Source organism: Halichoeres trimaculatus, unplaced genomic scaffold, assembly GCF_033239565.1.
Source record: "Halichoeres trimaculatus isolate MK-OKI-2021-1 unplaced genomic scaffold, fHalTri1.1 fHalTri1_scaffold_21, whole genome shotgun sequence".
Classification (NCBI taxonomy): Eukaryota; Metazoa; Chordata; class Actinopteri; order Labriformes; family Labridae; genus Halichoeres; species Halichoeres trimaculatus.
This window is the reverse complement of record NW_027437199.1, coordinates 5,930,866-5,945,495: the sequence shown is the minus strand read 5'-3', so window position 1 is coordinate 5,945,495 and position 14,630 is coordinate 5,930,866. Positions and strand designations below refer to the sequence as shown.

The 14,630-nt window shown below is 37.6% G+C and overlaps 3 protein-coding genes across 3 annotated transcripts; 2 read left to right on the top strand and 1 right to left on the bottom strand.

Annotated features, from left to right (window-relative positions):
• Positions 1-142: 142 nt before the first annotated feature.
• Positions 143-2,516, bottom strand: LOC141810650 (uncharacterized). The gene is made up of 4 exons (XM_074698378.1): positions 2,329-2,516; positions 1,599-1,692; positions 1,238-1,325; positions 143-1,155 (listed from the first exon to the last, which is right to left on the bottom strand). The coding sequence occupies exons 1-4, from the start codon at positions 2,399-2,401 to the stop codon at positions 442-444; spliced, it is 969 nt and encodes a 322-aa protein (XP_074554479.1). The 5' UTR covers positions 2,402-2,516; the 3' UTR covers positions 143-441.
• Positions 2,517-2,983: 467 nt separating this feature from the next.
• LOC141810649 (uncharacterized) lies at positions 2,984-7,404 on the top strand. The gene is made up of 10 exons (XM_074698377.1): positions 2,984-3,117; positions 4,431-4,537; positions 4,674-4,863; positions 4,959-5,103; positions 5,192-5,324; positions 5,442-5,562; positions 5,639-5,714; positions 6,482-6,584; positions 6,664-6,784; positions 6,917-7,404. The coding sequence occupies exons 1-10, from the start codon at positions 3,102-3,104 to the stop codon at positions 6,976-6,978; spliced, it is 1,074 nt and encodes a 357-aa protein (XP_074554478.1). The 5' UTR covers positions 2,984-3,101; the 3' UTR covers positions 6,979-7,404.
• Positions 7,405-9,257: 1,853 nt separating this feature from the next.
• LOC141810738 (uncharacterized) lies at positions 9,258-13,015 on the top strand. Its single transcript, XM_074698533.1, has 12 exons — positions 9,258-9,384; positions 9,466-9,496; positions 9,924-10,053; positions 10,145-10,289; positions 10,374-10,494; positions 10,577-10,646; positions 10,768-10,879; positions 11,632-11,737; positions 11,833-11,911; positions 12,025-12,088; positions 12,373-12,487; positions 12,580-13,015. Exons 1-12 carry the CDS (start codon positions 9,382-9,384, stop codon positions 12,639-12,641), a joined length of 1,038 nt encoding a protein of 345 aa, XP_074554634.1. The 5' UTR covers positions 9,258-9,381; the 3' UTR covers positions 12,642-13,015.
• Positions 13,016-14,630: the final 1,615 nt, after the last annotated feature.

Sequence of the window (14,630 nt, the reverse complement as noted above, 5' to 3'; positions counted from 1 at the left end):
CTGCGCTGCAAAAACTGATATCTTATCAAGTGTTTTGTCTTACTTTAAGTACAATTTGTCTCGTTATACTTGATTAGATTCCAAGAGTCCATGTTTTATACAGTCTATGCCATTAACAGATGAAACAGAAAGAAAAATACTCAAGTGGAAAAAATAATCTCCTTTAATTTTGATCCTTTAGAAAACCAGCAGTTCCATAAAATGACTAATTACAGCTTGAGTCTGCTTTGATTTACACTCACTGCTGTTCTCATGTGCATGCAACTGAAAATATGCAAACAGGAAAGTTTTGCAGCCAGGGAACTAAATTAGAAACTCAAAAATGAGAAATAAATACAACTCCTCTGAAATAGGAGCAGCTCATCGTTTTCATAGAAAACTTTAAGATCAAATTCATCTTTTAATCCCTCAGATGCAGGTAATATTTCTTCTGCAAAACAATCAGAAGTTTTCTATAAGTTTTTCAAACAGGTTGAGGAATTTCTTCCTTCTGTCACCGTCCTCTGAGTCTCTCACTTCGCTCCCTTCCTCCGCCCCCTCCTCAGCTGCTATGTGTTCTTTGTTTGCAGAAAGTCGCTCCAGTCTTGCTTTTTCTCTCTCCAGAAGCAGCCTGTTTCTGCTCACTTCATCTCTGTCCCTCTCCACCATCGCCCTTTCCCTCTCCAGCATCGCCTTCTCTCTTTCTATCATCGCCCTCTCCCTCTCCAGCGAGGCCCGGTCCCGGTCCACGGCGGCGATCTCTCGGTCCAGCACCGCCCTCTCCCTCTGCAGCACCATGCGTTCTCTCTCCATCACCTGTTTCTCCCTCTCCATCACCAGCCTCTCGCTGTCCATCATGTCCCTCTCGGTGTCAACCTCCTGCATGATGCGATCCATCTCGTGGCTGTCCTCCTTCTCCTCCTCCTCCTCATCTATGTCCTCGTCTCCGTTCAGGGAAACCTCAATCTCCGGCCCGCTCGTTAAAGACGGCACAGAGTTTATCAAAGATAACTTCCTCCTCTTGGGTTTGTTGGGCAAGAAGTCTATGTTGTTTCTGTCCATGTTCAGGATGGGGGCGCTGCTTTCCAGCCGGCCCTCCATGGCATCGTCCATCAGCTTGAAGTGAGGCCAACTTTCAGGGAACACTTTGATCCCTTCTGGAGGGTTTTTCAACTCCTGAGGAAGCAGAGAAAGAGAAGTGAACCAGGAAGAACATCTGTGACAAACTCAAGCTTCACATCAGACAAATAAAACAAACCTTATATCTCTTTTTCATGTTCTCCCATTTTTTAGAGGCTTGAGCGTGGGTCATCTTGTGGTGCAAGTTCATGTGTTTAAGGATGGCTCTGAAAAAATCACAGCACAAATACAAAGATGCAATATTCTATAAATCATTCTGACATTACTATTATTATTTAAAGTCATTATGACACAAAAAAGTAACAAAATCGCTTTCTTTTTCAGCTTCTCAAAGGTAAAAATGAGCAGAAATTGATCCATTTTCACCTGTTTTGGCATAAAAATCACTGCTATGGGTGACAATATTCCAAGAAGAATCTGTTTTAGCAGTTATTTTTTTACACCGACATGTTTCTGAAAGCCTTAGGTTGCTTTAATACCTCCAGCCCCACATGGAGGCATTTCTTCGTCCAGAGAAGAGGCTCTTGTTGGAAACCCTCAGATTGACAAAGTCTTCAATTTCTTTTGCACTCACTAAAGATGAGGAAAAAATAGAAAATTAATTTTTAATCAACTTTTTTAATAAAAATAAAGGATGTAATACTTAAAATTGTTTTATTTCGCTTTAAAAAAGGAAGTTTACATTAAGTGTCTGTTTTGGTGTTACGGCATAATGTGTGACCTTGTTGACCGGCGACATGACAGTTGAGCAGATGTTGCAAATCAAACGGATTCACGACACTTATCTTGACACATTTGCACACGAAACACTGTAAAAACATGTATCTTGTATTGAATCTCAGGCCACAACAATACACTTTATTTTTTAATCGAGCTGCGGTTTCTTTCAAAGTTTTCATCGACACCTTTACGTCACTGAAGTCGCCGGTGAACTGGGTCACACGTTACACCATAACACCGGCTGGCCTCGCCTGTATTACACTTTATGCTCGTTCTTCTGAGGTTTGTCTGCGCTCTTCAAAGGTATTTCAGCTCAATATTAGAGTCTGAATAACCAGGAGAGGACTGTTTTGATAAAAATGTCAACTTTTTAACTTGTTCTTGTTGAATGTTAGTGTGCTTCTAGAGCCCTCCTGTTAGGCGCCATAGCCCATCTGAGTGCGTACATTAGTTTGCCCGGTTAAAGCAAGACGAGCGATATTTACTCACTTTTATACGTAAAGTCCGTGGGGTTGAGGTGGTCGTAGGTGGTATTCGTGTACGAATGATCCCTGAAATCCATTTTCACTCCGTTTTATCTCTCTTCTTCGCTTTGAGTCTTTTTAAGAAGTGCCCTTCGTAGGAGAAGTCGGCTGATCACTTCCTGCCTCACACGACCCCTGTCTTCTTCTTCTACTGTTTACAAATGCTCATTGCCGCCAACTGTAGACGGGCAAGCCCAGCGTTGTGGGTGGCAGGAAATGGTTTTGTCATCATTTTTATTTATACATTTTTAAAGTTCAATATAAGTATTTAACTAAAATTAACATTAATTATTATTTTAAAGTTAGGTTTTTACTGTTAGTATCATAGCTTTTATCCTTATTTTATTTTTTATTATTATTTTTTATTTTTATTTTTGAATACTTTCTACTGTTTCTAGTTCCTTCTTTTGCGTATTTGTTGTTTTTAAAGTGCTAAAAACAGTTTTTGCTATTGTTTTGTCATTACTACTACTATTATTATTATTATTATTATTATTATTATTATTATTATTATTATTATTATTATTATTATAACGTCCTAGCTTCAGGGTTTATAGACAGGAAGCACATCTTCATGTCGAGATCCCAGTTCTAATTTTCAATATTTATTATAATCTCAGATCATGTGGTCTTGCCCGAAAGCACTCCAGCAGAGACGATCTTACTGCAGAGGTCTGAATAGGTGTGGTTATACTGTGAGTTATAGCAGCCAGAAACGAAACTGCAGCAAACAACAGGATGGCGACTGCGAACTGTGAGTGTCTTCTGTTCATTCTCTAATATATATACGAGATTTAAACCTTTATTAGATTTAATCCTTTAAAAAACAAACTTGAGCTCCACTGAGAGCATTTTGTGATTACTGTTTCTGTGATTTTGTATTCTCTCCAAAGAGAGCCTTTGTGTCATGGTTAGAATGTATCATTAAATAAGTCAATATCTGCCATATGATGAGATAACTCTGGGTTTGAAATATTCAAGGGGAAAAAAAACAACAGGTTTATGGTTTCAAAACCAGTTTAAAGTTGAAGTTGTCGGGTCATAGTTTCAGTTTCATTTCTGGGAAACTGCGGCTGAGGAGTCACTCTGAGCTCTGATTTAAACTCAACCTTGGGTTAATATCATTATTTAAGCTCGAGTATCTAATTTAAACAGTGTTAAAAAAGGAGGTTAGTTTTTTTTGTAGCTACAGACCAGTTTCTTTTCCAACGTGCTTGAAATGAGCATAAATAGATGTTTTATCTATTCCCCAGCAGGGGGCAGCAGATTAACATTACAGGTCTAAAAACAACATGCTCCAGGAGAACTACTTCATATATGGAGGAAGATTTTAAGTGTATTTATTTTTTTATTTTCTTTTGTTTTATTTACTCATGTATTTGGTTTTTTTATTTCCACATTTTTTTCTTGTTGTCTTTGATTCAGCGAAAATCCTCCATACAATAATGAAACTAAAAGTGAAAGTGGTGAAGCTATTAGGATATGGATTATGGAATGGGGTTTTTGGAGGCGCTCATGGTTCTGGAATCCTGAAGGGGACTTTTGGAGGGTTGGATTCCAGAGTGATTGGGGGTTCTTAAAGAGACAGGAGCTGAAAAGAAGAAAACTTGTTAGAGCTGCTACAGAGTAATGAGAGAGAAGATAAACAGGCTGAACACACACACTCTGCTGTGTCTGCCTATTTATTTATTTCTATTTTCATATTTAATTTTTGATTTTATTTTTTATTCTATCTTTTTTAAATATATTTTGTTTTTAATTTTATTTCTTTATTCTATCTTTTTAAATATATTTTATTTATTTTTTTTATTTTTTATTAGATATTTTTGATATATTTTATGTTTTAATTTAATTTTTATATTCTATCTTTTTTAAATTATTTTATTTTTTTAATTTTATTTTCTATCATGATGTATATTAAGTGCAACATCCCCAGCTCCATACTGCCATACACCTATCAGAATTTTTAAGACCGTATGCAGGAGTGAATTTAAAGGAAACAAAATGTTCTGTCAAATTTTAATGAATTGGTGTTTGTTTATGTTTGTTTTTTTTCCTGACATTAAGATGACCCTAAGGACTCAAACGCAGAGGAAAACCCTTCAGAGAGTGAGTCTGACTACAGCGCGGCGTCGGACAGTGAGGCGAACTCAGAGGAAGAATCCAGCAGTCAGGTTAGTTCAAGGACAGAGAAAATGTTTGAAACAGTCGTTTTCATAATCACGTGTAAAGGTCATGAGAAGTGATGAGTAAACACATCAGATCTGCCTGCCCAGTGTTGAGTGTAATGTTTTATATTTTGAATTAAAGAGAGAGCCTTGCAAGTACTACAACAGCGGCGGCTGCCGTGACGGTCAGAGGTGTCAGAACCTGCATGTCTGCAAATATGCTCTGAAGGGAAACTGTCGCTATGGGTCCAGCTGTAAACTGAACCACCCAGGTGATGGGAGACCGTCTTCTGGAGGAAGAGCCAGGCCTCAGGACCGATCTGCACAGCCAGGTGAGGAAGAAGAAGCAGAGCTGGAAACCAAAACAAAGGCTAAAAGTGGCTGAAAAACTGCAGATATTTAAATGTTTGTCATTGTTTTTATCTAGCGCCGAAGCTCACTGACGGACGGTTCTTCCAGTGGCAGCTGAACGACGGAAACGGCTGGATTGATATCGCTAATGATCAAGTGCTCGAGGCCCAGTACTCGCTGCCCCACACTAAAAGCATTAAAATCTACAACACCTCCTATGGGTAAGAGCTGGAATCACAGAGCGTGAATCTTTTCTGACGGCTCTAGATGGATTCTTATTTATTTGTCTTGTTCTGTTTTTCTCCACAGGGCTGTGAGTATAGACTTTAAAAGGCTGAGAGTGTACGGGAAGAATCTGAAGGTGAGACGTTTAGATGACGGTAAGACTGAGTGGACCTGGTTCTGCACCCTGCGCCGGAAGTGGATCAAATACGGAGACAAGGTACTAAAAGCCTTTCCCTTATCTTGGATTTAAATGTAATAGAAAGACACAGTTTCATCTGTGTTTTTCTTGTCCTCTTGGGGGATTTATTCTTTTGGTTTGTGTTTTCCAACGCAGGACTCAAAGGGGAACCTTGGCCCTGTAAAGAGCGCTGACATAGAGAGGAAGTACCAAAGTAGCCCTCAAGGCTCTTACACATTCAACATTGGGGCTGAGACCTTCGAGATCAGATTTAAAGGTGAGGCACGTTCAGTGAGCTCACAAACGTTCCACCTGAGCAGCACGCTGAGTCTGAAGCTTCTTTTTTTTTGCAGAGATGCAGCAGGTGGGCCCGAAAGGGAAGAGGGGGGTGACACGTCGGCCAGTTTACAGGAATCAGCAATCAGCAGGGTGAGTTTTAAACCATCTCCATGTGTTCTTTTAAAGATGCTATGAGGAGGAAGTTTTGATTGCACTCCCTCGCCACCTTGTGGCCTGGAGTCTCCTCACACTGTTGTAAAATACTTTTAGTGAGGCGTGTGTTTGTTTTGAAATTACATGGAGATCAGATTGAAAAAAAATTCTTTGTTCAAGAAAACTTTTTACTGGATACAACGTGCTGAGGTAAGGTATTTATCAGTACAGTTATGTAGCGCTACGGTTTGAAATGTGACATCAAGCAACATCGGCAGCTCAGTGCTCCGACGTACCTGAAGGCTAACGTGGCAACAAGTTTAGTAGCTGTTTATATTTGGCACAGCTAACAGCCTGATGCTCTCAGACATGTCTGTAATGTGTAAAGTTAGTAAACCCTGGTTAGCTATGTCCTGCCAGTCATCTACCAATCAGAGCTAACGTAACCTCACTCTTCATTTTATTGATAGACTCTCAAGTTTGAACAGACCACTGCAGAATAACTGCTGACTGTGGGTTGGAATCAACATTAGCACAAACAGTTTAGCCTCTGTGTTTTGGAGCTGTATAGCTAAAGGCTAATTAGCTTTTTCTGTCTGACAGTTAGGCTCCAGTGTCCACCATCACTACAAAACTAATCACAGAAATCGTTTTCAGCAGAGAAAAACAAAGATCTCGTATCTCTTCTATTTTTTTCAACATCACTTTCAAACTCCTCACAGCCCTTTGTTTCAAAGCGACGTTAATGTGATGTCTTCTTACAGAGTGCAGAGAGCCACCGCAGCTTTCCAGAACCTGTCTGTGGGCTCCAAACCTCAGTGGCAGTTTGAGGGAGACGGCGGAGCTTGGCACATCTTCAAACACAGGGTAAGAAGAGGTTTATGTGTCTTTGACTCAGACTGTGAAGGACGCAGAAAGATGATTTTGTGTTTCCTCGTTCCTTCAGAGAGGAACTCCCACTGCGAGCTCGGTGAGCAGCGACGACATCGAGAGGAAGTACCAGCAGAACCAGCAGGGCAGTATGACCTTCCAAGTGGGCGGACAGTCCTACATGCTGGACTTCAGAAGTCAGTCATTAACCTTTCAACTCTTTAATGGAATACATTCAACTCTTAGTCACTCTGAAAATAAATGAACTTAAAGTTTAGCAGTGAAACAATGTCCTGGAGTAATCAATTCTTCTTTCTTTGTCTCCTCAGTGATGACCCAAACAAACCTCAGGACTCAGCACTCCCGCAAGGTCAAACGTCTGCTCGTCTAAACCTCAGCGAAGACTCTAACTTGAAGAAAAATATTTATGCAAGCTGTTAAGAATTATTTAGTTTCTGCTGACTTCAAAGCCTTGTATGAGACAAACAGTGAAACATTTTGTTTACAGTTGAAAGCCATTCAGCACTAAATGAGCTAATATTAACAAAGCTGCCAAAGTCTTTATTTCTGTGATGCCTTAAAGTTTAACCTGCCAAACGGTGAAATGCAGCATGAAAAACAAACACTTCAAGACTCATGTTTGCTCTGCTGCTTTACCTGAATCAGTGCTAAAAAAACATCACCTATGCAACAAAATACGGACGCACTTTAGTGAGAACAATCAAACTATGAACAGATGTGATTCATATTTCTTAACAACATATTTCATTTGCAAAGAACTGTTTATCTCACTTGGTTACATGACGCTCCTTGCTACAACCTCAGTTCTCTCCAAGTATATTACTTCATGCTTATTTACAATGCAATACTCATTTTGGAAATTTGATTTGTTGTTTGCGTTCTGATGAATCAAAGCTGATCAGTATTTGGGTGAAATTCTTGTTTTGTCTTTTATTTTAACGTTAGTGAAATTTATGGCAAAATCTCCAGAGAGCTAGCTGTTAGAAATATCCGTTTGTGTGCGAGAAGGAAATGCAACTGTTCAAATAAAAATCATGTTTGATCCAAACTGTAAACATGTTTGTTTTTGCTGTGAATGTTGACTGTTTATGAATGGGTGTGTATGTGGTCGCTGGTGCTTTTGGAGTCAGCCTCAAGTGGACACTGAAGGAACTGCAGCTGTTAGCTTCCACAGTAGCTCATAATTTAATAAACAGAGTGTTAGGTGTTGTAGTTAGTGTAACAGACCCTGAGTTGTAAAGTTTTGATTTTCTTAACATTGTTCGGATGATTTTCCAGTACTTCACTTTCTCATTTATGAAGAATAACAATGATTCGGACAGGATTTATATAACACCCCTCCAAATACTCAAAGATGGCTGACATATTGTGCAAAGTATAGCTTTATCTTGACAGAATCTTGTTTTTTTTTTTCATATAGAACCTTAATTAACAAATGTGCTTTGACAGAAACATGGCAGAAAATCATAAAGGCTTAGCAGAAGGAGATGAGCAGTCAAAGATTAGATAAAAGAATAAATAAATTAAAAAAAAAAAGAATTAATTAATGGTGATAAATTTAAAAATGTAATATTCCTTAATCCTTAAACCTCTTCCTCCTACCACCTGGATCAGAAAGGTGAGAAAGGCCACTCTACAGATCTCATTTGACACCCCCAAATCCTACATTTTGACTGGTTGTTTTACTAATTGGAAAAAACTGTGCACATTTTTGATAATGGCAATGAAAGAAATCCATAAGTCAAAGATTTCTTCTTCAAAATACTTTTACCGCTAATATTTTATTCATTTTTTAACTTCATTCTTATATTTTAATACCACTTTAATATATTTTAACCTTCTTTGTGCCATTTTGTTTTAATTTTTGCTTGATCTAAATTGTTTTAAATTTATTAATGTGTTTTGTTAACCTTTTAAACAATTATATCTGTCTGTATGACGCTCTTTGAATTTTCTAATTGCTAAAACGTGCTCTAAATATAAATATTCTTACCTGTGTTTTTAAATGTATATATTTTTGATTTATTATATTTGTATTGTTTTTTTTTTTTTTACACATATGGCATGTGTATTAATTGAACACAAGACACTTAGAAAACAGCAGGAGACCATTTATCTAAAAGATCTCTTCACCTCAAAGATTTTCTTTGTTTATATTTACTAAAATGAAAAGTGACTTACAGATATTTTATTTTGAAAAGTTGTGGAATTTTAGTCCTTGAAGAAATGAACTCAGATGGTTAAAATCTTATCATTAAATAAAAAATAAAAATAAAAAAATAAAAATAAAACAAAATAAAACAAAAACAGAAAAAAATAAAATTTGTAAGCTATACTTTAATGTCATCAGTGTAAGTAGACATAATTACTGGAGACAGAAATGGTAAATAAATATTTATTTCTAACGAGCGTGAATCAGAAGTGAATCAGATGTTATTAACGGTCTCCACTTCTCATTGATGAGACCTGTTTCGTTTTATTTATCGAGGTGTCATTTAGACCACCTGGACCTGTTTTTGTTAATTTGGCCTTAAAGAGCCAGAGTTCATGTTGTAAAACTCCCATCCTGGTTTATAACTGTTCAGTGTCAGAGCGCGGCATAATTTGCGTCATTACGTCACACGTCGACAATCTCGCGAGAAACGAAAGTGAAAGAAATGGAAAACAGATTGTTTTCTCAGCTGTCAGAATCTAAAGGAGGATTTACCGGAGTGCAAACATGTTTGTAGTCGTTTAAAGTCAGATTTTAGCTGCAGTGTGTTTTCCTCTCGGCATGGTGAGTTTCAAAACTTATTGACTCTTCCTTCAGCCTCTGAAATCTAAAGTTTGACGGTTTGTTTGTGTGTGTTTGTTAAAGGATCTTGAAGAGTTGATGATGGGAGTTCAAGGTGTGTACTTCCTCTTTGTTTCTTTGACTGCTATTTACATGTTTGGACTTAGTCTGATGATAAGGAAAATTTCCAGTAAATATGAAGTCTATAAATTAATCAGGAAGCATTTGTTTTCATCATAAGTAAGGAATTCATTCAAAGCTTCTCAGGTGTTTTTTTTAGCTGGTTTTAAAACATACAGATTATGTAATCGACTTTTTTGGCGATTAATCGAGTGTTTTATTTTTCTCGCAGAATTTTACTCTAACTAACTCACTGAAATACAATAACCTGTACAACACTTTAGTTAAAGTTGATTATGAAAGCAGAGATAGTAATAATAAACATGTAAGGCACTGTAAAGATTCCTCGTTTAGTTCACATTTAAATGGATTTACTGAAGTAATTCAATGATTCATTTCAGCTTTAATCTCATTTTTCGTAGTTACTGAGAAACATTATGAGTGGCTCCTGATTATCGGCTCCCAGTCCCTGAAAATCGACAATGACCATGTGATTGAGAGACATTACTGCCAACCTGGAGCCAAAGCAATCTCCATCAACACCAGGCATGGGTCAGTGACGCTGTTTATTGCCCTTTACCTTTTCTACCAGAGGGTTGAAGTTTAAAGGAAATATTAAAGAAACTCCCATGTGTCTCCTCAGGAAGGTGCACATAGACTTCGATAAGCTACAGACACTGGATCCGGCTCTTGGGGTGCAGCGGCTGAGCTTCCTCCCTCCAGGTCAGAGCGAGGACATCGGCTGGTACTTCAGGGACAACCAGCTGTGGCGTGAATATGGATCTCAGGTGAGCAGAATCAGGAGAACCAGCTGTATGGTTAAACCTCCAGGTTTTCACCACCTGAAGCTCCTCCCTCTTCTTCTTCCTCAGAGCAACAACAAATTGGCGTCTTCGATCAGCAGCAAAGACATCGAGCGTCAGTTTGCCCTCAACCCTCAGGGAACTTTCAGCTTCACTGTGGGATCCATGACCTACAACCTCGACTTCCCCTGTATGGATGCTGATGATACTTTTCTCTGCTTTTTGATCAGATGTTTTTGAATTAATTTTAACTTATCGTGTTTTCTCTGCAGCCATGACTCAAACAAACTGCTCCACAGGGATGAGGAGGGGCGTCCGTAGACGACCAAAGTTTAACTCAAGGTAAAACTTCTCTGTCCTGATTCCTAAGTTTCTTCTCCGTGATGTGACTTTAAACTGTTTAGACAAAAAAAAAGATTTGAAAGTGATGAGAATTAAATATGTTCTAACCATTCCTCTGCAGCCTGAGCTCTGTCACCTCCCAGACGACTCCCCCCGGGCAGAATCCCGCTAACGGAGGATGGAAATGGGAGTTTATGGGAGAAGAAGGCGTTTGGATAGAATACCAGTCACATGTAAGTTCATCTAATAATTTCAGCTTCAGATTAAATTTACAAAGGTTTATTCTGGTACAATACATTTTACACCAGCAGCATGTTTGTGATACAGGAATACGGTGGCCCTGAAGGGTACTTAGACAAAATCAATTCACAACTGCAAAAACACATTTCTGTGTGAACAAAAGCATTTAATCTATTGTAGAGTAATTAATAAAACCAACCATTTTTTAACAAAATGCAAAAAATGTCTCATGATAAATTGAAGCATTACATGAAAAAATGAGTGTAATTACCAAAAGAAAGACTTCATTATTTAGTGTAGTCCAAAAAGAGTCGTTATTAAAATTAAACTGAAAAAAAAAATATTTAGCAAAATTAAAAAATAAATAAATAAAAAAATATTTATTTTTGAGCAAAAATATTTCTTTTTTAATTCTTTTTGAGATATTTTAAATCAATAATTTTTTGTTTTAGAAATATTTTTTTCACTCCATACATTTTTTTCTTGTTGGTATAAGATGCGTTTAATATTAATCATAATTTTAATTATTTAAAATGGTTATTAAAATTAATGGTGTATTATTATTTTTAATTTAAAGATGTTTTGAATATTTTTAATTTTCTGAACTGTTTTGTGCCTTCACAGAATTATTTTTTGCTGTCCTGAAGTGTTTCTGTATTTTGACCTTCAGGGCCACCATACATCTGGAACAATTTGGATGTCTTCTGTATTCATTCTAACTGCTGTCTCCTGCCTCCTGGTTTAGATCTGTGCGTTTGGCAGCGCTGACATTGAGGCTCAGTACCAGCAGAACCCTCAGGGCCAGCTCCCGTTCAGGATCAACGGATTCTCCTACACGCTGGATCTTCAAAGTAACGCACAGCTGATCTCAGACGTCTGACCCAGAGGGTGAAAAGTTTGTTTTTGTTCAGGAAAGCAGGTTTAAGTGTCTCTGTGTTTGTCACAGATATGTTTCAGTTCAACCACAACACAGGGAAGAGACGAGCGGTGAGGAGGACTCTGTACGACGGGAGTCTTCAGAACAGGTGAGGATGAATCACTCAGCACAGACTGACTCCTCAGAGCAGAGTGTTGTATGGTGAACAGGTGGTTCTGTGAATTTAGATCCTGACACAAATGAAAACTCTTCTGTTTTCAGTCTGAACCCTTCAGCACGATGGCAGTTTCTAGATATCGATTCTGTATGGAAGGATTACAGCACAGTAAGACGCACTCTCACTTCTTCTGGTGTTTATCTCTGTTTGATTGGCTGAGTCATTATGTCACAAGGAAATGGTGCAATGTTAAGAGATTTCGGTAGAAATGACAGTTAAAATGAAGGCGTTATCTTACAAGACTCAAAACAAAAATAGAAACTTAATTTTAATAAGTTTTATGATAAAATTTGATATCGACGTCAGGAGAAGGTTGTCATGTTAAGAGATTTGTTATTTTTTCAGATTGAATTCATTTCGTTGCTCCCTCTTTCCTCTCGGTCTGGTTTTAGGGACGTCATAAGAGCAACGTCTCCAGTCAGGACATCGAACTCCAGTACCAACAAAACCCCACAGGCTCCATGAATTTCACCACCAACCGGTTCACTTACGAGCTGAACTTCTCAGGTGAGCTGATCCACGTTCAGACTCTAAACTTCTCTCATTGAACTCTTTTTTTTTCTTTTTGTTTCATTAAGATGATCTTCTGTCTGTTTCAGCCATGACTCAGAGAAACCTGTCCACTAACAAAACCCGGGCAGTGCGACGACTGGACCAGTGACAGCGTCAGGTCGTCTGTTGTTCACATGCTGCCTTCTGATTGGACGACTTGATCTCAATTATAACATAAGAGGGTATTTTGACTTATGTCTATTACTATGTCCTCTGACTGACCTGTTTGTTGGGTGAACAGGTTTAACTGTGATTATGTTTTCCTGAACAGTCGCTCAGAGTTTAGAGACACATGAAGGATAAAGTTTCACGTTTAACATGTTGAATCTATTTACAGCCTGCAGCGACGTTTGTTTAAGGAACTTAAAATAATCTAAAAAAATCCTCCTCAGAGACGTACAGTAAAAAGATTAAGAGGCACAACAAAAAATAGATATTATCATTGCTCTAAATTTAATCTAAAGAGTAATCACAAAAAAAATCTGAAGCCTGATTTATCTCAGTTTTTTCCTCATTTTAAAGAAAAGTCAAAATACAGAAAAGATAAAAAAATATATTTTAAAATAATTGGCTGTTTCTAGGATTCTGGAGAAAATATATATATAAAAAAATTCTAAATTTAAGATGAAATTGTCTTTTTTATGATTTTGAAATTTAAGTCAAAATTCTGATTTGTTCTCAGAAATTTGTGAAAAAATAAAACCTCTAAAAAATTATAAAACTTTCTACAGTAGTTTTCTAGAATCCTGATGAAAACATCAGAAGTCTCTCCCAGAAATCAAAATCGCTGAATAAAATGTAAAAGTCTCTCCATTAAAAGAAGAAACTTGATGCAATGTGCTGCTGAAATATTTAATTTTATCTTTCCAAAGCCAAATATTATTTTTAGAGTCTAAATCAAAGTTAAAATTCTGACACTGAAGCCAAACGTTAAAAAAAAAAAAAATTTAAAATGTAATTTTTTTTCTACATAACAGGAAAAATAAAACTCTAAAAATTTAGTTAGAATTCTAAAAACAAAGAAAAGCATTTCAAATTTATAAATTTCTTCTCATGATTCAGTAAAAAAAAAAAAAAAAAATCAGTCACCAAAGTCTAAGTTTTTTTTTTTTTTAACTTTAACCTGTGATTTCTGAATTTGAAAAGTCTTAAATCTAAAAAGAAAAAAGGTCAAAGGTCACTTGAGTCAGCGTTGGTTAGTGAGCTGCATTGTGGGTAATGTAGGCCCAAGCATTTGAAAAGGAAGAACTGCCAAACTGATGAAGTCTTTTTATGTCTTTTATGAGAGCAATAATTTTATACTCGCAACGCTCTGGAAAGTTCTTTGTAAGCTCAGGGTTCATGAGTCATCTGCTGCCTTACACATTCTGTATTTATCAATCTGTGTTTGTTGATTAGATACCTCTTTAACCTTTGAAGTTTACCTTTAATTTTCATCCAAAGCTTCCTGTTGGTTCCTGAAAACTGATTAAACATTAACCAGCACCCAGCGTGTCGTCTGATGTCGTCTTTCAGAGCAGAAATAAAAACCCAGCTGTGACGTTGTTAGATTGTGTACTTCTTTTATATGTACAGATTTTCACTGAACCACCTCAGAGACCTTAACACAGAAAACAAAGAGCCACACGACACATGTAGGACAGCAGAGGTAACAAACAACCTGCCAGAAGAAGAAGAAGAAGAAGAAGAAAACTTACTTCCTGTGACTTCAACCAGCCTCAGAAACACACACGTGACAAACCTGGACGTGAACAGAAGCTGACAGGTCGAAATCACGAGTTAATCCACCACGAGGCTGAAAGGAGCTGGCCTCGCTCAGGTGGTGAGAAGGATGTTAACAACAATCATAGTCAGAAACACATCATGGCCGAGGTGGGTCTAAAACAAGCTAAAACCGTCAAAAAATGAACCATCAGCTGACCGACCAAAGTCATCCAAGGTCAACAAGGTGTGCACGCTTCACCGTGAAGGATTATTGCACACGACTCATCTAAGGCCTCTATCACCGTGATCTCACGGCCCTCAGAGCGATCCATTTGAAATAACTAATATTTACACTTCATAATAACACAAACGGGGACCAGCACAGATCCTCTTC